This window comes from Gorilla gorilla, chromosome 7 (genome assembly GCF_029281585.2).
Source record: "Gorilla gorilla gorilla isolate KB3781 chromosome 7, NHGRI_mGorGor1-v2.1_pri, whole genome shotgun sequence".
NCBI classification, from domain to species: Eukaryota; Metazoa; Chordata; class Mammalia; order Primates; family Hominidae; genus Gorilla; species Gorilla gorilla.
The window spans coordinates 124,805,435-124,832,895 of NC_073231.2; the positions used below are offsets into that span (position 1 = coordinate 124,805,435).

Below are 27,461 nucleotides of genomic sequence, written 5' to 3' on the forward strand. Positions count from 1 at the left end.
AAACAAAAGAATACACTTGGTCCAGCAAGTTTATTTTTGCATTATGCAATGCAGCCAATCCCATACTACTGGGCCTGCTTTCTGTATGCAGAACCATGAGTGACACAGTGGGTTTCCATTTATGGAAATTCATTAAAAGAAGCCCACACAAAGTCTGAAATAACCACTTGGTTTGGGAGTTCCTTTTGTGATCCCTCGTCATGATCTTTGCCACAAAGAACTATTTGAGGACTACCCAGAGTTAGCTAAACTTCTGGTCAGTTTGAAAACCATGTCAGTTTACAGTTCGTCTTAGCCAAGAAAGGAAACATCCAGGATATATACTATGGTGAATTTACTAAAGATCTCTTGTAGTATAAGTTATGAAAGTTATCAAAAACTGTCTTCCTGTGAAGGTCAGTTTATTTGATTTTTTATTTATATTATACCTCCTCTCCCCTTTTCCTCCATTCCTCAAATAATTCATTTATTCATTCAACAAGCACTTATTGAAACAATTGCTATGTTCTGAGAATATGACTAAGTGGAGTTGAATAAGTTAATGTAAGCATGCATCCAAAAACCCATTCTGATTTAAAATGCTCACAAATCACTGCAAAACAATTGGAGGCATAAAAGGGGAGAAAGAGCAAGAAAAGACTCAACAGAGAAACAGGTTGGAAATTGTGAGGGGCACTGGTAACGGAGAATGAGAGGAAGGAATAGGTATGACATGTTGGCTGGTTGCATTGGGAGGGGGTGGTGCTAAGAAGCAATCGAAGAGCACATCCATGAACTCTAGCCAGTAGGTATGTGGTGTTGCCATTAATTACTGACAGCCGGAAGAGCCAATAATTATGAAGAAAGAGAAGGAATTTGGTTTGGAACATCTATCTGCCTTCTATATGAGACTCAAGTGATGATGTCTGGTAGACAATTAAAAGTATGTATTGGGAACTCAGGACAGAAAAGCAGCTGAAGACACAGCTTTCATGGTTATGAGCACATAAATTGCTCTAGAAGCAGAGAGACTGGAGTGACATTACCCAAAGAAATTGTGTACAAGCCAAAAAGGACAAAAGTGTTAACCCTTGAGACTTATAAATATTTGGTGAGGTAGTATGAAAAAGCAAAGGATTAAATAAAAGAGATAGCACAGATAATTTTAAAAAGGGTGCTAAGTGCATATACACTATGGAATACTATGCAGCCATAGAAAAGGATAAGCTCATGTCCTTTGCAGGGACATGGATGAAGCTGGAAACCATCATTCTCAGCAAACTGTCACAAGGACAGAAAACCAAACACCACATGTTCTCACTCATAGGTGAGAATTGAACAATGAGATTACTTGGACACAGGGCAGGGAACATCACACACTGGGGCCTGTCGTGGGGTGGAGGGAGCGGGGAGGGATAGCATCAGGAGAAATACCTAATGTAAATGATGAGTTGATGGGTGCAGCAAACCAACATGGCGCATGTATACCTATGTATCAAACCTGCACGTTGTGCACATGCACCCTAGAACTTAAAGTATTAAAAAAAGAAAAGGGTGTTAAATGGGTAAGATCTGAAAAGTGCACAGCTTGGCAATTTGGTCAATAAATTAACAAAAGCGCTTTCAGCTTGGAAACCTGCATTTAGAATATGCATACCACAATTCCAAATTAAGCTCCACCACTACTTAGTAACCATGATCCCACCCCTACAATAAGAATAAGGCTTATTTTTACCTACCTCACTGCAATTGTTATATTTCAAATCAATGAAGGGACACAAACATGGTAAGAAATAAGGGTCAGACTATCATGAGACATTATTACACAAACTAATTATACAGGAGGTAGGAAGTGGAAGACATTTCAAATCAGACTCATTTCTGGAGACATTTTAAAAGTTCTTGTTCTGTATGAAGTAAGACACCTAAATTGTGCCCTAAGTTCATTATCTACTCTGTTCTTGTCTCCAGAAAAAAAGCACCTTGGACTTGTTGATAAAATTAGTTTCAGTATCTTCCCAATTGGCATCATTTTCTTGGTGTAGAACAAATGATTCAAGGCAGTTCCATGACTTTGTTTAGAAAGCTCAGCCAGAAAATAATTTGTCTCCATATTTTTTAAATGCTTAGCATGGTGTCTTACACATGGCAAGTATTCAATATATCTTTTTTCAAATCATTAGACATATTGATTATCTACTGTGTATCATTAGGATCATTGGAATTATACAGATGCAAATAAATATTCACCATGTAAAGGATACATTTGCAAGGACAAGCACAAAGCCTGCAGTTTTCTCATCTGTAAAATGATAGTGATGACTGAATTTGCCTAAAGGAAGAGATTTTTTAAAGCATCTTTCATCTCACATGGTGTTTTGTATGTACTGTTCCATTTGTTCTTAACTTCCGTTTTAAAGGTGAATGTGTGAAAAGAGCAGACAATTCATGGGAGAAGTTTATCTACTGCTGCCAGTTCCCCACCTGAGAGTCTACCACTGCTTAATAGTTTTCACAATAGCCAGTTGTTTGGCCTAGGATTATGTCTCTAGGTAAGGCAGGAAGGGCAAATGAATGAAATCTGTTCATCTATACAGACCTGATTTGCTTCTAGCCTTTTTCCTAGGTGAACAGGGGAAAAGAAGCACAAACAATTATGATTTATTAGATGAGTCACTGGGCCAAATTCCACACAATTTTGCTTCCCTTGAGGCTGAAGAACTGTCTTCAGGTAAAATTTAACTTTCAGTGTAATTTTTGTTCCCTTCAGAAGTTTCCTTTAGTTGTCTGAAGGCTTTGAAATTAATTAGCAATACCTTGTTTGTGTTTGGAATCAATCATAAATGTTAGGTTGAATTTGCTTATGATGTTTTTTGCTTCTTCAGGGGAATTTTATAGACAATATTTGACAGATTAGCAAATGAAGACAAAAAAACAAAAAACAAAAACAAAACAAGAAAATCTCTGAGAAAAGAGAACTTGTAATGCAGGCATATGCTTAAAATTTTCTGAAGAAGATATACGGAAATTGCACATATTTTGGCTCACAGATCTTAATATTTCTTCCTTTGGGCTTCTGTTATTCATCAGATTTGAGAATTAGCATCAGGTTTGAAAGCCAATTCAACAGCAGGGATGGCCGAATTTTTCATTGTAATTATCTCATTCAGGCCCACCTGACAAGCACAAGGGTAGCACCACTACCTCAGGGTCTTCCAGCTACAATCCCTGGCATTCTGGGCCAGAACTGGAGAGATGTTTTTGTATGTTGATATTTTTGAACATCAATTTTTGAACATCAATTTTTGAATTATACTTTAAGTTCTAGGGTACATGTGCACAACATGCAGGTTTGTTGCATATGTGCACAATGTGCAGGTTTGTTACATATGTATACATGTGCCATGTTGGTGTGCTGCACCCGTTAACTTGTCATTTACATTAGGTATATCTCCTAATGCTATCCCTTCCCCCTCCCCCCACCCCATGACAGGCCCCCGTGTGTGATGTTCCTCACCCTGCGTCCAAGTTTGAACATCAATATTTAAATTCCATTTTATTTCTACAGTTGCTTTTCTTTGAAGATAATGCATTGCTCACATTACCTTATGAATCCTTTTGGTTATTAATGACCTGTATTGAAGCCCAATCAATATATGACAATGGACAGCTAGTGAAAATTAGATACGGAAAGCCATGTGGTGATGAAATGGAATAGAAACTAGAAGAAATGGACTAAAACAGAATTCAAGCTAAACCTGTAGATATTGACTGCATGTCTATGATGTGCGAAACATCATATTGGAAGCCCTGAGTCATATGGCAAAAAATAATAGCTTAGTATACTATATTATTATATGTGGGGCTATATACTCAGCCCTTTCTTCACATGCTATTATCATTCCATCCCCTGCAACCATCTCTAATGAGATATGATTATCTCCATTTTACGTATGAAGAAACCGAATCTCAAAGAAGTTGAGTGACTTTTCAAAGGTGTCAGAACTAGCACACATTCAAGCTGGGATTTAAATCCTATCCCGTCTGAACCTAAGCCTTTAACAACTGACTTTTCCCTCTCGGAGCTTACAGTTATGAAGAAGATTGACATATAAATGGTCAACTACAACACAAAACTCAATATGATTTACTATCTATCTATCCATCTACCTACCTACCTACCTACCTACCTATTTGACCATCCGTCTGTCCACCTACCCACCTGTTCATCCATCCATCCATCCACCTATGTACTCATACTGGTGAATAAATGCTTCTCCCTTCCTCTCTTGTCCTAAAATACAGTACTTTACACAACCTCTCTGGAAGTTATTCCTATGAGATTGAGTAATCAGTTGTAATTTATGCTAAGCAGTAGCTTCTCCGTAATTTGCTCCCTTGAATTTGTTCTCCTTCCTTTTCTATGTTACTCATCATACACTTATTCCTGCATCCCCAGGATTGCACTTTCTAAAAGGTACTAAAACAGAAAGTTTTTTGTTTTATGTTCTGTTACCTAGGGAATCTGGGCTCATGTCCACTAAGGCAAGAGCATTTAATTGCTAAAGAAAAGAATTATGGTAAACACCTGAAGCTGAAGGAGGAGCTGAAAAAAGGATGAGAAGTATACTAAAATCACTTCACCCAAGGATTTGACCCTCATGAGCCCCATCCTGGGCATTCTTAACCCCTGTGGAAAACTCTGGGTTCAGGGTATCCACAGAGGCTTTCCTCTGATTAATGGGTATTTTTTACTGGACTCAGCTAATAGATATATACTAGTATAGAGCAGAAAAATTTCTCAGCTGGGTAACATTAGGGAAAGTTACCTAACTTCTCTGAACCTCAATTTCCTTATCTCTGAGATAGAGATACTAATCTCTGCATCATAGGCTTTTTGTGAAAATTAAGTGAAATATGGTATGTAAGGTCCAAATACAGTACCTATTCTAAAAATGATTAGCGTCTTTCTGTTTTATGGCTTCCTCCTTTTGGCTTGGCTTAAATGGGTAAAAGTTGTAGATGAAGATAACTGAACTTCTACAAAGGAAGGGTCAACTGGAAGCAATGAAAAGCATGATCCCTGTTTGGTTACTGTCACATAATAGGGTGTTTGATTTGGAGTCTACTGGTGCCTGTTGACCTTCCCACTCTGCAGCCCAGCTAACCCTTTACGTAATCTAAATTTTGAATTTTCGAAGTTTCAGCAGCAGAAGACAGAAGAGATCCTTCTTCATGAATCCTTCTAACAATAGCTTTGATGAAGAAGGAGTTGAAGAATCTAAAATCACAGATTTAGTCTTTTGGGGTTTGTAAATGTTCTTTGCAGTTGCTTACCTTCAATGATCAGATATAACTGGGATTTGGCTACTGAATAAGTCAAGGCTGGTTGGGTCTTATGTCATGCCAATAAACAACTTCAACCATCTCACTGGCTTAAAAACAGCACAGGTTTATTTCTCAGACATAGTCAAGTCCCTAGTTGGTCTGCTGAAGACTCTTACCATTGTCCTCTGTCCAGGACCTAGGATGATACAGCAACCAATACCTGAAATATTGCTGATTTGCTGTCAAGGAGGAAAAGGGAAAAAACAAACAACTTTGGGAGGGCTGTATACATCAACTGTTAAGTGCTCTGATTTGTAAGTGACTTACATCATTTTAAATCATGAGTTACTGGCCAGAACTATTCACATTCTCCCCGACCCCATCCTCACCAGGAGGCTAGGATACACAATCCCACCAAGCTTCTGGAAGGCAGAAGAACTGGGAACAACTGGCAAAGAGCACAAACAAGTACATCATCCTCATAAACATTGCTCATGCTTTCTATTGGCATTTATTTTAGCACAATCTAGTTTTTTTTTCTTTTTTTTACATTTTTTTACTGGATATTAAAAGAAGAGACAGGAAACAGAGCGTGGGTGCAGAGGTCTCTGTCTATCAGACTGGTGTATTATTCAAGTGTAGTTGCTAATGGTCATGCCAACCTACCCATTATCATGCTTATTCTGCCTGAAGGTTTGACATGTATTCCAAATAATGGTGTGCAGTTGTCAAGTACTTCCTTGTGAATACAAATTCAAAGAAAATTCCACTCAATGCATCTAAGGAGACTGCAAGTGACCATAATTATATCTCTTCAGTAAGTCCTGAGGGGATGTCTTGAACCTGGCTTTTAACTAAATGGGATATGAAAAATATGCACATTCATAACTTCTATGCATATTGGCTAAAGACAAGAATGTGTCTCAGAATGAGAAAATCTTTTTTGGCTTAAAAGAATAATTTTTGACTCTAAAATATATAAGTCATACTACCTACTATCTAAAGGTAGGTAACATTTCAAAAGCTGCTTCATCTTGTGGTCTCACTGATTTAAATAGAATTTCTTATACATGAACCAATGGGGCAGAATAAACTTTGACAAAGGCAACAAAATAGAATATTTTAAAACATTCCTATAATGTTTTTTATAGACAAGTCTGTTTGATATTTGCATGTTCTGAGCAGGAAATAATGCATAATTTTGTGTGTGTGTGTATGTGTGTGTGTGTTTAATTCAGATGGCAAAATCTTTAAACTGCATCAGACCTTCCACATATGACCTATTCTAACCTCTATTTTAGAGATGCTGGAAGTAAGACCCATAGAAGTGGTGTCACCCATTGGAGCTCAGAGACTAAATACAACTGAGAACTTTGGAACCTGGCTTTTAACTAAGTGAAATATGAAAAATACACACATTCATAACTTCTATGCATGTTGGCTAAAGACAAGAAGAATGTGTCTCAGAATGAGAAACTCTTGCCTCTCACCACTGCCATTGCAAAAGTATTGTCACCATGACCCACAACTGAATTGTTAAATCACATTTTTTGGTGATGGTGGTGGTGGTGAAATTGATGCAAATTGATGGTCAGGAGAATTTTTTAAGGAATAGAGTGCTGATATTCATATTTCTAAGAATAAAAGAAATCATTTTTTTGGAACAAGAAAGTAGTATTACATGGCAAGAGAACTGAGGTTTCTGGATCAAAGACCAGAGAAGAAAATTGGATTTACTAAAGGCAGCCACAAAGCTTAGATGAGTCACTGTCTTGTCTTGAATCTAAATTCATCTTGACACCTGTTTTCCTATTTTATTCGTGATTATTGAAGAGGCTATTATAGAAAAGGTCCAGTCTGAATTGGAGTACAAATCTTAAAGCTATTCATTTTATTTTTAAAGAAGATGGCTTCAAGGAAATTAAATATTTTAATAGGTATTAAGACTATAAATCTAGAGAGGTGAATTTTTTTAAAAATCACAACAATAAAGAGGTAAATCAAAGCCATTATCAGCACATTACTTTTTTTGGAAGGGCTTTAGGAATTGCATTTCATTTCCTCTTGCATCCTCTATCCATTTATGGTGTGGCTGATTCAGGTGCTTCTGAGAAATTGGGGTGAAAAAAAACTACTCAAGTACCTCGGAAATTATGCCAACTTGTAGCTGGAAAGAACCATTTTAGTGTGTCTGTAGACTGTTCTAGCCTCAGAACATTCATTTAGAGAGGCCAGGTAAATGTGAGAGAGAGTGGGTACCACTCAGTTTCTTAGCTAATGTGTTGTAACACTATTCTTATCCCTTACAACTGTCTAAAAGGATTCTTTTTTTAGACTTTCTCTGCTAGTTACCCCAAAATATTCTGTGGTAGTGAGTTCCAAAAACTAATTACATGTCACATAAAAACACCGTCCTTGTATCTATTTCAAGTTGGCCATACCTCACTCTTTCTTCTCGCATAGATAGTTTACGGATGTTCCTAGGATTTCCGATTCACTAGTTCCTGCTATTGTGGGTTGCTAAGTTTTATTTTGATTTTTGTTTTCTTTTCTAAACATGGCTGCTACTGCTGTTCATATTTGCATTTTGTTTACCAGACTATCGATATCAGAATTGTGCTCTGGGGGCGGCTTCACACTCTTCTCTCTTGGCTTGTGAAGTCATCCAACTCTATGGCTCCAAAAATCTTCTCTAGGCTGTTGAGACACATTTTTAAAAAAAAATCTCCAGCCCAGGCTTCTCCTGCACTCTAAAATATTTTATATCTAAATGCCTACTTGACATCTCTACTGAGACATGTTACAAACACATAAAATTTTTCAAACCAAAAATGAACACTTGGTGTGCAAACCCACCATCATTTGTTCTCCACTCAGTAGCTGTGTATACCTGTATTCTCTACTCAGTAGATAGCACACAGTCCCAACTGGATGGGAAGGCCAGAAAACTGGTACAGCCAGGCTTAGATTGCACTCCAAATATCAATATATGAATCTGGTACATTTCTGTTACTTGCTTAAGAATGGGCTTTTGTGAAGGTATTGATATGAACCTTTATAGTAGGAATATATAAATGTATTTAAAATATTGGTCAGGTAGGTAGGGTGTTATGTGTATCTTTTCAAAGGGATCAAAGTCAACATTAGAAGTGAACTATCTGGCAGTAAGCTAAATTCTGTTGGAACATCCATGGAAATTGCCAGTGGCAGTAAGCTAAATTCTGTTGGAACATCCATGGAAATTGCTAGTAGACTATCCAACACCCTAGCAAATCTCTTTATAGCTCCTTTAAGTCAGGAAACACACCTTATTGTCATGCACTATGGAGACCTTGGGGCTACAAATGAACAAGATGAAAATCTGTGCTTGCAAAGAGCCCATACTTTGCCACAGAGGTGGTGCTATCCCTAGGAGAAGTTCTAGGAATCTGTGGGGGCATTTCTCTGGTCATAATGACTGTATGCTGCTGGACATCCTGAACAATAAAGAATAATCCCACGTCCCACACACATTCATGTCCTATTGACCACTGATATAAGAAATCTAAGTAAAAAAATCTATTATCTGAGTCTAGATCAGAACTCCATTTTATATACACACACAAAGTGCTTTTTGCATAATTGTTAAACATACTTAATTTTTCAGGAATTTAACAAGATAAATTTGATAGAAGATTATTAAAATTTGTTCTGTTTAAAATTCTAGCAACGTTTGTTCACCATTTCAGAAAATCATAGCACCAAAGCCAATGCTAACCATGTTTTTGAGTCACCAATATTACACGTGTTCCTCAGTCTTTATTCCCAGTGGTGTGTTTATGGCAATTTTACAAAAAGATGTCAGCATATCACTACTTCTTTAAGTCTTCAAGTGAAGCCTATTTTATTATAAATTACTTTCTTTTTATTACTTCTTTATAATATAGTTATGACAGTGTATTGATTTTTAAAAATTATATGTGTAGGTAAAATATATGCACTCTGAATTTCATTTCAGGAGAGCAAAGAGGTTGTTTCAAAGGATTTATTGTAAAAGTGCATGAAAGAAATCTGATATAATTGAGAACTACTGCCCTACAGGGTAAACCATACAAATATCCTGATAATTTTGGCATCTCTGCTCCATTGTAGCAACATAAGGAGCAGCTAGACATCATCAGTCAAGGCTTTAATGCAAACAAATTTTTGTAAGATCACTGTTTCCCTTCAATATATTCCCCAGCCTTTTTTTTTTTTCTTTTTCTTTTTTGGCTGCAAAGGAGAAACTCACACTAAAGGAGATGCTATCGGTTAATGAGATGCTAGAGAAAATAATGCTTTTTACAAAAAGCTTTCACACAAATGGAACATGCCAGCAGTCGGGGGCTGAGGGTTGCCAAGAGCAAAACCCAGCAGGCAAGTTAGTGGCTAGGAGAGCAAAAATACCTGAGTGTGTGTTTAGTTCCTTTTGATCAGCACTGCCATAGCTCTCCTTCTAGAACTAACTGGATAAACCATCTGGTGCAGAACGCTTACTTCCTCAATCAATGGAATTTCACAGCTGTAGTTTCAGCTTAAGAAGTACAATTTGAAACTAGATTGAAATTAGAAATTGTGCTGGAGGTTGCTAGGTGACCCGGGCCAGGAACGTTGCTACGGATAGGGATCAGGACTGTTTTGGATTGAGGGTATGTCAGATTTTCCTAGAAACTTCAGAGTATTCATTCTCTTAAAACAAAACAAACAAAAAAACAAACAAACAAACAAAAAAACTTAACCACTAGGGGGAGGGAGAGGAAACCAAAATAATAATAAAACAACAAAAAGCCCCCAAAGGCATTATTCTACAGGAAAACAGACAGACCAGACATTTTTCCTGAGAAAAAAATAAATCTACCCCTCCCTGCCCACTTCTCCACCCCAACTCCTAGTATCATAACATTAATTCAGAACTTAGCTTTGAGAAGTTCAGTGGATGGTTCCAATACTACATGATGGGAAGTTTCAGCCATCAGTTAAAACCTAAGCCTGAGTGAAGCAGAGCAGGCCTCTGCTTAACTGCATTAAGGAACATTCCAGGAAAGCCCATGTCTATGACATTAGTACTAATGACAACATCCCATCCCTACCTCCTTCCCTGCTTGCCTACCAGCATACCCTTTGCACTCACAAAAAGAATCTAGAATTCTATTTTGCTACACAATCTTGCCTTCTCTCACTTCTTTGGTCCAAGATGCCTGATTTTAAATCTCCAACAATGAAACGTCATACCCCTCCTCCAGGATGACGGTAGATGGCCATCTCTCCCTCCTCTGAGTATCATCAGCACTTCGTTTACATAATTCACTTGGCTCTAGATTGTCCTAAAGTTAGTTATCTGTGAGCATCATGCTAGGAGCTAGTGTTGATATGAAGCAGAAACTTTATGTGGGCATCTTGGATATATGCATATCATTATTATCATTTTATAGAAGACAAAACTAAAACTCAAGAAGTAACTTGGCCACAGTCATTTCTCAGGTAAGTGGTGGTACTGGCATTTGATTTTTGGTCCACATGATAACACTGCACTAGCAGCTTCCCTTATAAGGTGCTATACGGCAGAATCTTTTGTATTCCCAAAGTCACCCAGTAGTTTCTTTTTTGCAACTCTATATACACAATTACTTGCCCAATATCTGCTTTCTCCATTAGACTATGGGTCCATGGTGAAAGGAATAGTGTCTATCTTGCTTTTCACACTGTCCTGATGCCTAGTGCCAGTGGAATGCCCATTATAAAGAAATAAATATCTGTGGTGCTTCTAGTTCCTACAGTGGCACTTTGGTTTTACAAAAGGGCATCTGGACTCTATGTGTAAATACAAAGTGTCCATTTGCAATCATTTTCAAAATAAAGTAAGTCTCAGAAGCTAAAGAAAGGGGAAGCAAAATTCTTCCTATATAAAGTATTTACTGTGTTCAAGACATATACGAAGTCTTCTCTTCTGATAATGCTGTATCATCTAAAATTAGTATTATCTACACGTTTGTCTATCTTCCTGTACAGACCACATATAAAAATAATTTACTATTTAAATTTATGGATACTTCTAAATAGAAACATATATTATTTAGTGGAAACCCTGAAATTTAACTCATTGCTAGTATGTTTATTATTAATTAAATCTTTGACAAAATAAAAAGGGCTAGGAAGAATAAAAATGTCCCCATATTAACAGCAGTGTTATTTATACTAGCCCAAAACTAGGATAAATCAATTGTGGTGTGTCCATACCATGGAATACCATACAGCAATGACAATGGACAAATTATTCTATATCCTACAGTAGAGATGAATCTCACAACAGAACTTTCAGTGAAAGAAGTCAAATGCAAAAATTGAATAAGTTCCATTTATAGGAAGTTTAAATACAAGCAAAATTCATCTATGTTGTTCAAATCAGAATACTGATTGTTCTGGCCATAGACACAGTAGTGATGGAAGCTCTTGAGGTGCCGATAATATATTTCTTGATCTGTGTGCTAGCTCACAAGTGCTCACTTAGAAAAACTGCATTAGGCACTTACCACTTGCACAATTCTCTATGTGTTATATTTTAATAAAGGTTTACTTTTTTAAAAGCTCTCCATAGTATCTCTAGTGATGAAGTTATACACACACACACACATACATACATATATATTTTAACATACTTATGAGTAGATTCCTATCCAACTTACCTGTTCTTTAGTGTCTTTACTATTTATTTACTTATTTATGTTTCTGTATCCTAGGAACTAAGTAGAAGACTACCTAGCCTTCTATTCATTATTTGTGGGTTGGAGGTTGAAATTCAAACATTTACTCAAACACATCCAAAACACATATGTGGCTTAAATATGGCTTTTCCTAGCCTTGCATAAATGTCTGATTCATATCTTGATGTACTCTACACTCTAGTGACATAGAGAAAATAAGTCATTGGTCATAGAAAAACCTACATGCAAATCTTATTAACTTGATCAAAACCTAAGCTTAAGAAAAAAGCTAAGTCACAGAGATTCCTTTCTTTTCCAAATAATATTTTAAACACAATTTTTAGCCCTATTTAGTGAACTTCAATTCTTTAAATATGTTTTAGAACATAACATACTGCTAATATTCTCCACAGTATATTGAAGTTGAGAAGTGAAATAATTTTAACAATAAAATTTTATTAAAACAATACACAGTTAAGAAGTGTGTGTGAGAGAGATATTTTCTAATTATTCGAAATTTCCCATAAAATTTGCATTAGAAAAATCTATCATGTCATATTCTAATTATAATGGTTTTAAGAAGACTAACGTCTTCTTCCAACTTACTCTGAATCTAAGGGACCACTTCTTTGCCACTAATAATAAAAGTTCAAGTTAATTAAGCAAAGATAGTACGGACTACATGAGGGCGTTAATATTCTGAGATGAAGACAGAAGGTTAATGACTAAAACTTTCAAACAAAAAGTTTCTCTCTCTCTCTCCCTCTCTCTCGCTGTCTGTCTCTCTCTTGCTGTCTTCCATAAAGTCAGCAGGAACTTTGCAGCGTAAAAGGACACCCTAGGGGAAGCATGGCATAACTTGAAAGCGGTTTCCTGCTCCAGCCTAACCCCAAGCCTCTCCTGGGAGGGAGCGAGTGGAGCCTTCTCCCCGCCGGTCCGCTGGGAGGTTGGGATACCAGGTGGCAGCAGCCTCCCCAGGCGCCGGGCACCCGTCGGCTGGCCCAGGGACTTACCACGAGCGCGCAGCACAGCAACTTGTTCATTGTGGTCCCCGGAAACCTCAGGGGCTTGGAGGCGGCGGCTGGGCGAGCGCTCCGGTGCGTCTCCGCAGCCCGTGCGCTCATCACGTTATATATAGCGTCCCGGCAACAGGAAGTATCGCCTGCCTTTGATCAGTCATTTTTCTATCCTGGACCAAACTTTGCACCTTTCTTTTTTAGGAAGCTTGGGCGGGAGCGGTCGGGGGGTGTGCAGAAAGCTCCAGGGTTAACGCTTTCAGGGCTGGGGCGGAAAGGATCCCCCAGGGAGGTGGGGCGTGAGGGGTGGGGCGGTGGTGTCTGGCCCCTGGGAGAGCAGGGGAAAAAAAAGCCACCGGGCTGAGGAACAAGGCGGCTGTTGTCTCCGCGGGGCTCTGAGGTTTCCCGGCCCCTTCCCGCCAGCGGCCAGCCTCCTGGCAGCCGGGACCAGCGGTGGGAGGGCTGGGCACACGCTGGGCAGCTGCTGTGCTTGTGTCTCCTCCACCCTGAGAGTCCGATTCAGCCAAGATCCGGACGCAGTTGGAGTGTGTCCCAGACCTTTGTCCTCTCGCTGGGCGAAAGCTGTGAGTTTCCGCCGTACCCGGCTGCCTGACCCCTTCACTTCGGGTTCTGAAACCTCAAATTACAGGGCCCCTCTTTATGCATGGCATTGTCTGAGCCCTTTTCGGGGAGTTCGCAATCATTCATCTTCAAGTTTACATAAACCATGTAGTAGGAATTTTTCTAACTCATGTCTGATTGGCCTTAAAGCCCGTGCTATTCTGCATTCACTCCTTGTTATCTGGGGTAGTTAGAGCCAGAGAGAATCTGCGGAGTGAAAATTGGACTGCCTGGGGCAGGGATAACCTTGCGGAGCACTGTTTCCTTCACCAACCCCACCATCATCAAAGGGCTATTGGTATCGGAGCTTCCTACGCGCTGAACTTCTGGAGTCGCCTCCTCGAGGTCTTTCCACTAGCCTCAAGCTATTGACAGAAGTTTGGCACTTTGCTCTAGGGTTCGCTGTCTCCCCCATCAATTCCCTGGTCTGGAAGTTAGACTTGATGACTTGTAAAGTGTAGTCCCATTCATGGATTACAGTTCGCGGGTTGCCACTGAAATTGTTTACAGATGGCTGAAAAAGTCCCTGCAGAGCTGCTTCCCCATCAGGGCCAAGTGTTCAAGTTATATGTCTCCAGAGAAGGGCAAATACTGCCTTTCACCAGATTCAAGGGAAGGAAGGTGAAGAATCAGGAGAGGGGACCCCTGGGGAGCAAGGATGGCCTACCGGGATCAGAGCATCTGCCCCTTCCAAGGGACATCCTTCCACCACGAGTTCAAAGTGGATCCATAGACTGTTCCATGCTGCAAATTACAGAAGACGGGGTGTCATTCAGCTTTGTCCCTGAAGGGCCAGAATGTAACAGCATGCTGGTTTCTTAAGTGAACTAGTGAATAAATGTAGCTCAGTAAGTGTGGACAAAATTGTATGACTCCAAATCACTCCTTGCATTTTGAATCGTAGTTTTGACATCTGCAACCTGAGATATCAACACTTAGACTTGCCATGGGACTCAAGTCAATCCAAGTGTTAGTAGTGAAACACAATATAAATAGCAGTATTATTGTTTTTGTTAGAGTAATGTTTGTCTAGGATATTATTTGAAGGTGTTTTTCTCAGAACAGAAAATGATGCCAATATGTGGGTGTCAGACCTTGGAGAAAACTAATCAATAATTGAGTCCTTCAGTGTTAACCCTGAGAAAGGTTTACGTCTCCCTAAGCCTCATCTATAAGATAAAACTATACTGATATTGCAGAAACGTAAGAGAAAACAAATGGGAGCGTTTAAAAAACAATTATATAAATGATGGTAATCACTAATTATGAGCATTAAATAAAGTAATGCATGTAAAATAACTCAGCACAATGCCTGGCCCATAGGAAATATTTCCTATAGTTATGATTATTCTAGGGGAATACCTAAGATACTGGCCTTTGTAACCTAGATTTGAGCCCCAACTCCAATTTTTCCTAGCTCTGTGACCTCAGACTAGTTGCCTAACCTATTTTTGTTTCCATTTTTTGTTATTCCTATAATGAGGATAATAATCCCATCTACCTCAAAGTATCATAACGGTTATTATAAAGATTGAATTAGATAAAAGATGTAAAACACTAAAAATAGTGTCCGGCACATAGTGCTCATTAAGTGTTATTATCATCTGAGGTTCTCATGGGGACGTTTGTATGAGCACAAGGCAAATCTAGATTGTAAGCTCCTGAGGGCAGGAACTACATATTTTTCTATGGTATTCGCTGAAGCTTTTAGCTGAAATTCTGGCTTTCCCTGTAAAGGAGCGATGGTGGTAATTTGGGGATTCAGGGGATTGGTAATTAGCTGTCATCTGGAGACAGGTTGCGGCACCATTTATCTAGAATCACAAAATAGACTGTGTATTGATTGTGCATCTGAGGGCCTAACTGTGGGCCCTTTATTTTTTTTTTTTATTTTTTATTTTATTTATTTATTTTTTTTTTTGAGACGGAGTCTCGCTCTGTCGCCCAGGCTGGAGTGCAGTGGCGCGATCTCGGCTCACTGTAAGCTCCGCCTCCCGGGTTCACGCCATTCTCCTGCCTCAGCCTCCCGCGTAGCTGGGACTACAGGCGCCCGCCACCACGCCCGGCTAATTTTTTGTATTTTTTTTAGTAGAGACGGGGTTTCACTGTGTTAGCCAGGATGGTCTCGATCTCCTGACCTCGTGATCCGCCCGCCTCGGCCTCCCAAAGTGCTGGGATTACAGGCGTGAGCCACCGCGCCCGGCCGGGCCCTTTATTCATCACCCACTGACAGGAAACTGACAGAGACCATGAGTTATCAGTCATTTCATCTGTTATATTCTTGGAGCAATCTGGCCAATCCCCTAGGGTATTCTAAGTAATCCACTACTGTGGGCTGCAGGCTTTGAACACTCTGAGCTGAAGTTCATTTTAAGATTTAATTGGAATGGACCCAGGGATTCCAGACTGAACCCAAAAGGGGATATTTGAACAGTAACTGGAAGACTACATTCATCTTCCTGTGACAGATCCCTCATTGGCAGAGGCCATCGGTGACATTAGGCAGAATGTTCCATAAATTTAACCTTCTGTTTCTAGGCACCAGATATATGTGATGCTAACTTTCTAGGGGACACCTCATCAGATATTCCTCATCTCTTCTTTCCTAAACTCTTCTGAATTAGGTCCCACATTGAATAGATTTTGGATTGACCCCCAGTGACTGTCTGCTCCCCCAAAACCCCATTTCAGCCACTTCTAAAGCTTAGAGAAATGGTGCCTGAATATTAGGAGTTCCTACAGGGAAAACACTTTATCTCTTTAGCACAGTAGCACAGCCTCTGATCCAGATGGTCATTTATAATCATCATCATAATGGAAATACCTGAGACTCAGGAAAGCAATTGACTTAGGTGATTTGGGAGACAAGGCATGCAGCTCTAAGTTACCTGAAAAGTGTCTAAAACATCTTGTGCCTACACTTCCTCACCTGAAAATTGGAAATACTAGTTCTGGTTATGCAGAGAAAAGGATATTAACTTGAAGAACAAGAACAAATTCCTTGTTATTTCATGGTTATTAAAAAGAAGTTTTATTCTGATTTTATAAAAGGAAAAGAGAAAAAGGAGGAGAAAAACAGCAGATAGCCCATTGACTTATTTTATTAATGTTTATAATTTCTTCCTTAAAAAACACAATTTTAACCATATTAATATTTGAGACACAAACTATTTGCCTTTATAGGTCATCTAGACTATGTTTTAAAATGTATATGTGTGTATGTCTTTTAAAAAATAATGTACAGAAAGGTAAAGGTAAATTTATCTAGCTGAGTCACTTTCTGATGAAGAAAGATGTCACTTTCTGATGACATCACTTTCTGATGAAGTCACCAGTTGTTTAAGGGTTTGCCTGAACGTGTTGGACTAGGGGTAAGTAGTTGCTAGTTATGGTTCACTACTCACCTATAATGTGATTCTGTCATTGCTAGCCATTCATTACCATAGCCCTTTCTTTGAAAATTGGCCTTAATCACACAAATATATAAACAAGACTGTGTATCACATGAAATAAGTGGCAATAGAAGGACCTGACCCCATGTGACTTTTAACAAGAACTCTGAAAACTGCGTATATTGACAAATGATGAACACATGGTGAAGAGGTGGGGAGGGAGAGCCTTTGGGCAAGGAGGACAGGGTGTCAGTAGGTCTCCCAGTGGGAGGAAGCAAGGTGGGATTTCAAGGAACTAGAAATATTCCAGTACGGTTGCTGCATGGAGAGCAAGGCATTGTGTGGACCAGGAGGGACTGAAGAGGTGAGTAGACAGTGGCTAGGTTGCAGGTGGAAGTGATTCCAGTCTTTCTTCAAAGAACCATACAAAGCACTAGAGAGTTTTAAGCATGGGAGTGTGTCTTAATCACTTTGGACTATTACAACAAACTATCATAAACTGGGTGGCAAATTTAAGCAACAAAAATTTATTTCCCACAGTTTTGGAGGCTAGAAGTTGGAGGTCCAGAAACCAGCATGGTTGAGTTCTGATGAGGGCCTTCTTCTGGTTTGCAGACAGCCAACTTTGCCTTGCAACCTTACATGGCAGAAAGGGTTAGAGAGTTCTCTGGGGTCTCTTTTACAAGGGTACTAATCCTATTTGTTAAGACTCCACCTGCATGACCTAATCACCATCCAAAGGCCCCCTTTCCTAATAGCATCACCTTGAGGGTTAGGATTTCAACATCTGAATTTTTGAGGAACACAACATTCAGCCCATAACAAAATGACATGATCATTTAAGCTGTTGAAGGGTGTAATTCTCTGAACCTCACCCTGCTTGTGGCCATAAATACAAATAAAGACATGTAAGAGAAAACTCTCTTAAACTGCAAATCACAGTCAAATTGATGACACCTCTAGGTAGGGAATTTGGGAAATAAGGAAAAATGACCTCAGCAGTCCATAACAGGGATCTGTTGTTCTGATCAGCTCAAGGAAGAGGTACAACCTCTTGCTTATAAACTTTTTCCAGTCACTCTAGTCACTTCAACTGGAGTTTCCAGAAACTCAGATAGTCATCTAGTGCCTACTCAGTCCCAAGAAATCAGTTTCTTAGTTAACTGATGCATATTTCAAATAACTACTCATCAGATGGCTTCTGAACAGATAAATGTTTATATCAACAGAGTACTAAAGAATACTGTACACCCACTCAGGGTTTCTCCTCAAAAATTATTGATGTAACTTGATCATCTCTAATATTCAGAAATGCTCCCCACTTCCCTGATGCCCATGTAATTTGTCTATACCTGGCTAATGAAGATGTCTTCATTAGATAAAAACTCTTAAAACTATTTTCTTAATAGTCAATGAGGTGCTTCTATCTGGGAAAATCCCCATCTGGAACTAAAATAAATTTTTAGAAACAGATGAGATAGTTTTCAGAGAAACTAGCCTACAAGAGTGAATTCCTTCCTGAAACAAGGGTTTGCCTATAAACGCCTTACCCTAAAGGAACATTTTCAAATAAATATTAAACCAAAGAGGGGAGTGAAGTGCCTTAACATTTAATGAAGGGATACCATTAACAAATCAGGAAAGAAAGTATGTCTCAGCACCAAAAACATATACATTTATTCAGCAAATATTGACTTAGTATCTACTGATGCCAAGCACTGTGTTAAGTATCCTGATACAGACCAAAAGTCCCCATACTTCTGAAGCTTACAATCAAGCTGGAGAGAAAGAGTCACCAACTAAACCTAGAAATAAACTCTTCGGATGGTGATAGGTCAATTTTAGAGTGGTGATGTCTATGACACAAGATAACGTAATGGTGACGGCTATGAAGGCCTACTTTAGCTGAGCTTTTTAGGGAAGGGCTTTCTGAAGAAGCCCCTTTTGATCAGACAGTGGAGGTAGAGAAAGGAACATATAAGGTGGCCCAAGGGAGTAAAGTCAATGAGGCTAAGGCCAAGGGAACTGGAGAGAGATACACCTTATGTGTCCAGAGAGGTGAGCAGGGCCAGTCCATGCAGTGTCTAGAGAGTCAGGGTAAGGACTTGTCAGTTGAATCTATGGACAGTAGGAAGCCACTGGCATGTCTTAAATGTGAGCGAAGTGATTTGACATACATGCTAACAGGTAATGTGGCTAGAGTGGAAGCAGGAGGAACACTGGGTCATTGTCTCCAGGACAGTCATCACTGAATGCTTAGAGTACATTAAGAATGAATTATCTAGCCAATCCTGCACCTCACATACCCATAATCTCACCAACAGGAGGTCATTTTACCACCATTATGCTAGGTAACAAAGCCTCTGGTGTTGCTGAGAGATGGACAGGGCTGAATCCCTGGAATGGGAATCTTCTGATGAAATACTAGTTCCTTTCCTGGGAAGTGGGAATCCCAGTGAAGTCAATTGCCTGCCTGGAGAGAGTAGCTCAACCTGAAGAATGTATACGTAAGGTCACACTGCCTGTGCTGAAGTATTTTGAAATAAATTACAGATATAATAACAGCAATCCAGGGCAAGCGAGTAGGCAGAGGAAAGAGTTGTGTGCAGGGAATAGCCCAGACTACAGTGGGAGAGAAAGAATGGGACTTGGCTCCAGAGGAATATGAACAATGCATAAACAAGAAGCAGCCTACTTTGATCACCGCAGTTTCTTCTCAGGTTCGTGAAATGGCCTTTAAGGGTTCATATTTCTGTAGGCTCCACATGGCATTTGGTGAGAATTAGGGGGGCGAGAGCAGTGGAACTTGAAAACAGTTGAAGTCATCCTTTTGGTTTGGGTAGGAAAGACGTTGTCTGTGCTTTAGGTTCTTCTCTCAAAAGACACACTGCTTCTGCTGGGAGGAGTTCCACTAAAGCCTAAGTCACACTTGCATTTATAAACCAGACCACTTAACAGGGTTTTGCACAGTGGCACCAGAGGCTGCATCTAGAAATGATGACTTACTTGTGCTAACTCCTGTAAGTGTATGGCGGGAATGCCTCCTTGGCAAGAAAAAGCCTCATGGCTGAAGCTTTCAAATTCATGAACACTATGGGTCTTCTGCCCAGGAAAAAAAAAGTGTATCTACATTTACACAAATTTAGCATTCAATTTCAAAAAGTTCAAGGCCTATGGCTCCAGTGGGGAAACTGATTTGGAATATGATGAGACCTTTTGCTGCTCAGTTTCAAAGAGATGTTTGCACCTTGGTTAATAATAATATTGTTATATCATCATTTGTCATATTTCAATATTTATCTTTCCAGGGTTCTTGACCAGGATGCCAATTCTGAATTTTCAATGAGGGTTATATAAATGAGGGTTTTCTCCTCACTAGTGCATCATTATACTAACCAAGTATATAAATGGGCTTGTCCTTTGAAATTATGTACCCTCAACAGCTCAGATCTCAAGGCAGCTGATTCTGCCTGGCAGGTGTGGGATGTGAGATTGAGTCATTCCAGAATCTCAAAGAGATATTTGTTGGAGGTAGCAGCAAACAGTGACTGATTCAGTAGCTCCTTGGCTTCCAAACAACCTGGTACTTACCACAGTTTACATTTGAAGGAAGCTCTGCCCCTTCTTTAGTGGTTGTTAGATGTGGGGAGATGAAAGGAAGACAAAAGCAGAAGTTCCAACAGGCAAGCACAGTGGGAAGTGTGAAAGAGGGGATTTCTTTTCATGGTCTTTTTAAAGAACAACAAAAAAATACCAGTGTCAGATAAGGCTTAGAGAGCATAGGATGAAGATCTGGAAGTTCAGTAGCAAATGTGGTCAAGTCATTTGGGGCCTTTGTAGACTGAAAACAATAGAGCACAGTGATTAGAGCTCAGGCTCTGAGGCTAGACTCTTGTATTTGAATCCTTATTCATTTGCTAGTTTTGTCTTTTCATTGCTCTGTGCCTCGGTTTCTCTAGGCAATAAAGAACCGAATAATAGTACCCACCTCCTAGGATTGTTCTGAGTATTCAAGGAGAAAATATACACAAGGCACTTAGAGCAATGCCTGGCAAGCCATAAGCTCTCCACAAACATTAGCTCCTATTTGCAATCAAATTCACTGCTGAGTTACTTGAGAGTGATTGTACCTTGAGCTGTGTGGAGACAGCTATTAGGTCATTGCATGAGGAGATTTTATAATTTTAAAGAATGTTCATGCTACAGCTACTACCTACTTGAAACTATAAACTAGTATACAAAACTGAAAACCTGGCAGTCACGTCAGCTGGGACATGTGTCCCCAAGTTCCCACAATGTGTTCAGCCCCATGCCAGACACTGTGAAACCTACTGAAATTGGCTATTCATGTGTCTTCCTTGACTTCTATCTAGTCTCTTGATCAAGCTTGTTTTATACTTTTTCACATGGATTTTAAAAAGCTTCAGTAAAGAAGTGACGCAGAAAGTCAGAAGGCATAATGATGTGAGTATGGTATGAAGTCCTTAGAAGTTTAGAGATACGAAGGATATATTTGAAAGGAGATGTAAATGGTATTTGGAAAGGCTTCTTGAAAGAGAAGGTGTTTCAAACATTAGCAGTGCTTTGAGAGGCAGATATGAGAAGTGAATGGATTCCAGGCAGGAGAAACAAGGCTACTGAAGACCCAGAGGTGGATAAGAGTTGGGGGTAGGGGGTGTTGGTGGTAGTGGTAGAACAGGTACTATAGCATGTGTGGCTCCAGCAGAGGGAATCTGGGCAGCAATGGTGAGAGAGGACCTAGTCCCAGTGCTAAAGCTGCAGAGAAGGAAAGGGCTAAGAAAAAGCATGGATAATTTTGAATTCCAGGTGCTATTGTTTTACGGGCAGTAGAGGCTAAAAAGATTATTGAGCATGATCAGACCTAAGCTTCTTTTGTACTTATTCTCTTTAAAGTATGTCTGCATACTTTATTTCACTTTGTCCTGATAGCAAGGTTATGCAATGTGTAAGGGAGCCATCGTAAGTCTCATTTTACCTAGCTGTGTCATACCCATTGCTCATAAAGCAGAATGATCAAGCGATTGTGCTGTAATCCCAGCACTTTAGGAGGCTGAGGCAGGTGGATCACGAGGTCGAGAGATCGAGACCATCCTGGCTAACACAGTGAAACCCCGTCTCTACTAAAAATACAAAAAAATTAGCCCGGTGTGGTGGCGGGCGCCTGTAGTCCCAGCTACTCGGGAGGCTGAGGCAGGAGAATCGCTTGAACTGTTGGGGGGTGGAGGTTGCACTGAGCCGAGATTGTGCCACTGCACTCTAGCCTGGGGGAACAGAGTGAGACTCTGTGGGGAAAAAAAAAAAAAAAGATTGTGCTGTTCACATGCAGTAGAAGGATTAGGAGGAAGAGGACCAGACAATATGGATCACCTGTGAACCAGGACTTCTTCCACCCTGCAGAGCTACTTGTTTGGAAACAGAATCTGCTTCTGTTCTAAACTGTGCCAAAAGTTTAAATAAGAATAATGTCCTTACTCATAAAACATATATATTGTCATGTCATGATATCTTTAAGTAGGCACTATCAACTTATATTTTAAGCCATACAGCAAAATATAACATTTGTATGGTGCTTTTAACCAATAAAACATTATTTGATCCTTTAATTATTTGACCTTCCCAATAACTAAAATGTAGATGGACTAAAATATGATTAATATTCCTACTATAGTGATAAGGAAACTAAAACTCAGGACTAGTGACCAGTCCAAGGTGAGACACACAGTTAGAAAGAGATAGAATCAAAATTAAAGCAGGAACTTGAACTCTAGATTCTCTCAAAAATCCCATGGTTCATCATATTTTGTTAGCTGTTTCTGTTTCATGCAATTCAAACCATTATCCATTATTTATTTGACAGTAAGCTTCAGTAGGCTAACTGGTATGTTTGACTATTAGTAGAACTCTTTCTTTCCTATTCCTGATGTATTTGAAACCTGTGGGTGGGTGCCAAGATGGAAGAATACAAGTGGCTCATCTGATTCAGGGGCTGGCCTTCTCTGCATGGTGCAGAAACTGGTCAACAACACTAAGGGACCCTGCCAGGCTGATTTTGCTATGAGACATGTTGCACTTTGTTGATTTCTTGGCCTGCCTCCCTCTCCACCCATCTCTTACTCTTTTCACTCAGGCCAGAGGAGCAGGGAGAGTCTGACACTGGAGTCCTACCTTTTCTGGCCAGCTACCCATCTGCGTCAAAGTGGTGTTGGCTTTGGCGCCTGGGTGGCTGGATTGGAGACCATTCTTGGGCAGCTATTATTTCTTTCTAATGGTTCTTGACCTTTAAAGTCAAGGAAGGTTATTTTTGCTTAGAAAGACCTTAAGATTTCAATGGGAATTTTGGTTTTGGATATTTTTTAATGCCCTACTCTGTTCCTAAGAAAGGAAAAGAGGCTAAATCACTTTCAAAGAAGTATTTTGCAAGTTGGCATGTCAGCTAGTGGGCCTACAGCTGAGCTCATGTTCTCCAAGGCCTACTTGTCTAAATGAGTCAGGGAAACCAATCACCCCCCTGTTGTTTTTCATGACCTAAAAGCCAACACTGCCACAGGGCAGTGGTGGATGTAATTTCTGGCACCCATACAAAAATGTTGTGAAACATTTGCAGTCTCTTTAGAATCTTGTAAGGTAAACAGCATACCACGGTCTGCTGGGGCAGCACGTTGAAGTCCAACTGAGAGGAATAACTGACTGTGTTAGAGGTTTACTAGTATGATGAGGAAAGTCCAAGGCGAGTACCAACCTATGCATTCTATAGACTATTCCTGTGTATTCCAGGGAGGAATAGTGTTCTCCTCTGAAACTATTGCCCGTTAGTGTTTAAAGGAAGTTTTGTTGAGTGCACAGATAAACGTCTAGTGTATTCATCACCAAGGCTTTAATGAAAACATTCCCTTTACCTGAAAGGTTCTTTATCCAACAAATGCATTATTTTTTACAGCTTTATTGAGGTATAATTGATATTCAATGAACAATAAATATGTAAGCTGTTCAATTTGATGACTTTGGACATATGTGAACACCTGTGATACCATCACCACAATCAAGGTAATAGGCATATTCAATACCTCCCAACCATTCCTTGCATTTCTTTGTTTTTGTTTTTGTGGCAAGAACACTTAACATGAGATCTACTCTCTTAAAAAATTTGGAGCTTATTTGAATTTATAGTATTGTTAATTATAAATACTGTGTTATACAGTAAATTTCTAGAATTTATTAATCTAGCATAATGGGAACTTAAGACCAATTGAACAACACCTTCCCATTTTCCACACCCCTCAGCCCTCAGCAAACACTATTGTATTCTCTGCTTTTATGATTTTGACTATTGTAGATATCTCATAAGAGTGGAATCTTCAATATTTGTTTTCCTGTGACTGGCTTACCCAAATCATTCTCATATTCAGTTAACAAATATTGTAAGAACCTTCTAAGTGCCAGGCACTGGATACGAGTAAATCTGGGTTTTCATGTTCAAGGGATTAATAATCTAGTTGGGGAGACAGATTAGTGACAAGTTGAAACTGAGGGTGTGAAAGAAAAACACAGAGTGCTATGGAAGTATGCAGAGGGGGAAGGGAGCCGGGGTCTGGCAAGTCAAGGTGGAAAGTCTAACAGTTACAATAAACAACCAAACAAATCAGCTAAAGTTCAGTTCAGGAGTTACCATATAAAGTGATAAAGGTAATAACAACTACCATTTATAGAATATCCATTAAGTTTAGTATTTCGCATACATTACCCATTTTCCAAATTAGGAAATGAGACTCAGTAACTTGCTCAAGTTTACTCAACAAATAATTATCAGGGCTGAGGTTAGGATATATCTGCCACTAGTGTTACTATATAACATGTGAATACAAACTTGGTTCTTGATTAATATTTCTATTCTTTATGACCAGTCACTTGTCTGATATTACACTCTCCCTCCATACCTAATTCCAGCTTCATTCAACTCAAGGGGCTCTCTTGACACAACCTGTCTACTTTTATATTTTACTTTAGCACTTGTCATCATCTAATGTGAAATATCCTATTTCATCAATTCTAAGATGCCCATTTATTCATATTTTTACATCTCTGAAGTTAGGATGCATTAAAACATCAATGGCATAGAAGAGTTCGAAATATCCTTTTCATAGTCTACACATGAAAACAACAGAGCATGCTTGAATTGATAGCTCTAAAATTCCTCAAATATGTAGTATTTTATTTATGTTATATTGCTTTTTTTTCTGTCTTTCCACAGAGTATAAGCTCCAAGAGGTTAGGGCTCTTTTGTCTGCTTTTTTCACCTTTGTATTCCCTGTCACTTGGAATGTTGTTGAACAAATTAATAACTGGATAGATACAGAGTGCCTACTATGTGTTGTAAGCTCTGTGAGGTGCTGGACATGGAGCGAGCAACAAAATGGATATGAGCCTTGCCCTCCTTGGGGGGGATGCATGTTGAACAAACAGAAAGACAAATGAATGCATACACCAATGTGCAATTTAATGTGGGGAGATGGAAAAAGTGAAAATGTTAAAAGTGCTATGGAGCAAATAAATGGGGACTGAGGTGTTTTCCAAATTTCTATTAAAAAGTCAGGGAGGACCTCTTTAAGGAAATGACATCAAAGCTGACACCAGGGGGATAAAAGTAGTAAGTCTAGGAAGCCAGACTATTTTGTTGCCTGGCACATCTAATAGCCAGTCTTGACCATCCTAATCCGAAATATTTTCTCCCTTCTTGCCACAGTGTCTGACACTTGTATCTGCATGCACTTTTAATTATATTTTTGCAGATGTCCTTTCAATCCACCAAGATTACAAATATATAGATCCCTTCTCATAGAATACAGAGCGCTAAATTAGGAGACAGTAGACCTGGGTGGTAATTCCAACTTTGCCCCTCCTTTACAAATTGAGGAAGTTAGATAAACTCTCCAGTCCTCAGTATCTTGCCTGTACAATTAGGTTATATTAGAGAATCTCTAAGGTGTCAATGAGCTTTAATATTTAAATTCTGTATTATTAGTCCACTTTAACAAAGAGTTTTGAGGAACTACTATGTACTAAGCTGGTAAACTTTCTGTAGGGCACTGAAGAAATTAAGATGAAAGAAAAGGGAAAGATATGACCTGTTTACTTAAGGTGTTTATGATCTTGAGAAGGATATTGATACTTTGATGACTTCAATATAATGTAGCATAGAATCTCCTCTGCTTCTGAATTTTCAACTATTATAATTGTCTTTCCCAGGAGTGAACAAAGTCAGCCCTGTACCCTGAACTTCTAAGTAAAGACATTTAACTCTGCTTGCCACCAACAGATGGTACAAGCGGTCACATCGACTAGATACTGTTCCATAAGTTTTAGAACTGATGGATGAGAGGCAGGTCTGATAACCTAAGTTATTTGTAGCAGAATAAGTGTAAGCTGGGATACCATGGGAATTGAAAGCAAAGGGTCACCTTGTCCCACCTAGGTGAAGGTGGCAGTGCTGTAGGGAGGTCAAAGAGAGAGACTTCATAGGGCATTGATGTCTCAGCTGAATGTTGAGGGAAGAGAATGGATTAACCAGATATCTTTCTTGGGATGCTTTCAACTTCAAAATACAGACAACCCAACTAAAGCTGGATTTGATAAGAAGTGCAATGACTATTCTATTATTTAAGACTATTCTATTATTATAAGATACAGAGGCAGGGAAATTCTCTGTATTATAAGATACAGAGGCAGGGAAATTCCAAGCTCAAATGAAATCCCAATAGCTCAAAATATCATAGAGAACTCAGGCTCTTTCTACCTTTCTTTTGTCACCTAAGAATGTTGGGTTTTGTTCTTACGTTTTTCCCTAGTGGTTGCAAGATGACTGTCAAATCTCTTGGCATAGTGCTTTTTACACTTTATTTTTTAAAAGGCTCAAAGGTGGCAACTTTTCTCAAAATTATCTTTACCGAAAAGAGTAACCATGCTCTTCTTGCCCCATTTTCCCCATTTCTCACCTCTGTCTCAACAAGATTCCTGGTAGGTTCTGGCGACCAGGGCTGAGCCACACACCTATGCTCTAAATGCAAAGGAGGTTGGGAAAGTGTGTGCCTGGCATTTCCAGTCTCCGTATGAGATGGTAGAGTCTGTCTGCTCAGAGGAAGTGTAGGTGCAAAGCAGGGAAGAAGTAAGTAGAGTGATTGCTGGGTAGGCCTCCAACACGGTCTTTCAAAACAAGAAAAGAAGAAAAGGGGAGTTATTCATGGATCTCATGTTCAGGACCTGGCACAGTGCTTTGCTTTCTGCATTGCAGGCATTCAATTGATATTTTTTGATTGTGGAATCATTATCATGGAAATAGAAAATCAATGTCAGGTCAGGCGAGTGAGTAGTGAAATTAATTATTCTTTCCA

The 27,461-nt window shown here is 39.4% G+C and overlaps 1 protein-coding gene across 1 annotated transcript in view; it reads right to left on the minus strand.

Annotated features, from left to right (window-relative positions):
* The window catches only part of TNFRSF11B (TNF receptor superfamily member 11b), a 30,183-nt gene extending 15,234 nt beyond the window's left edge, over positions 1-14,949 (minus strand). Inside the window, exon 1 of the mRNA XM_031014118.3 lies at positions 13,040-14,949. Within this exon, the coding sequence (XP_030869978.2) occupies positions 13,040-13,150 (111 nt within the window). The 5' untranslated portion in view covers positions 13,151-14,949. The remainder of the gene's footprint in view (positions 1-13,039) is intronic.
* Positions 14,950-27,461: the final 12,512 nt, after the last annotated feature.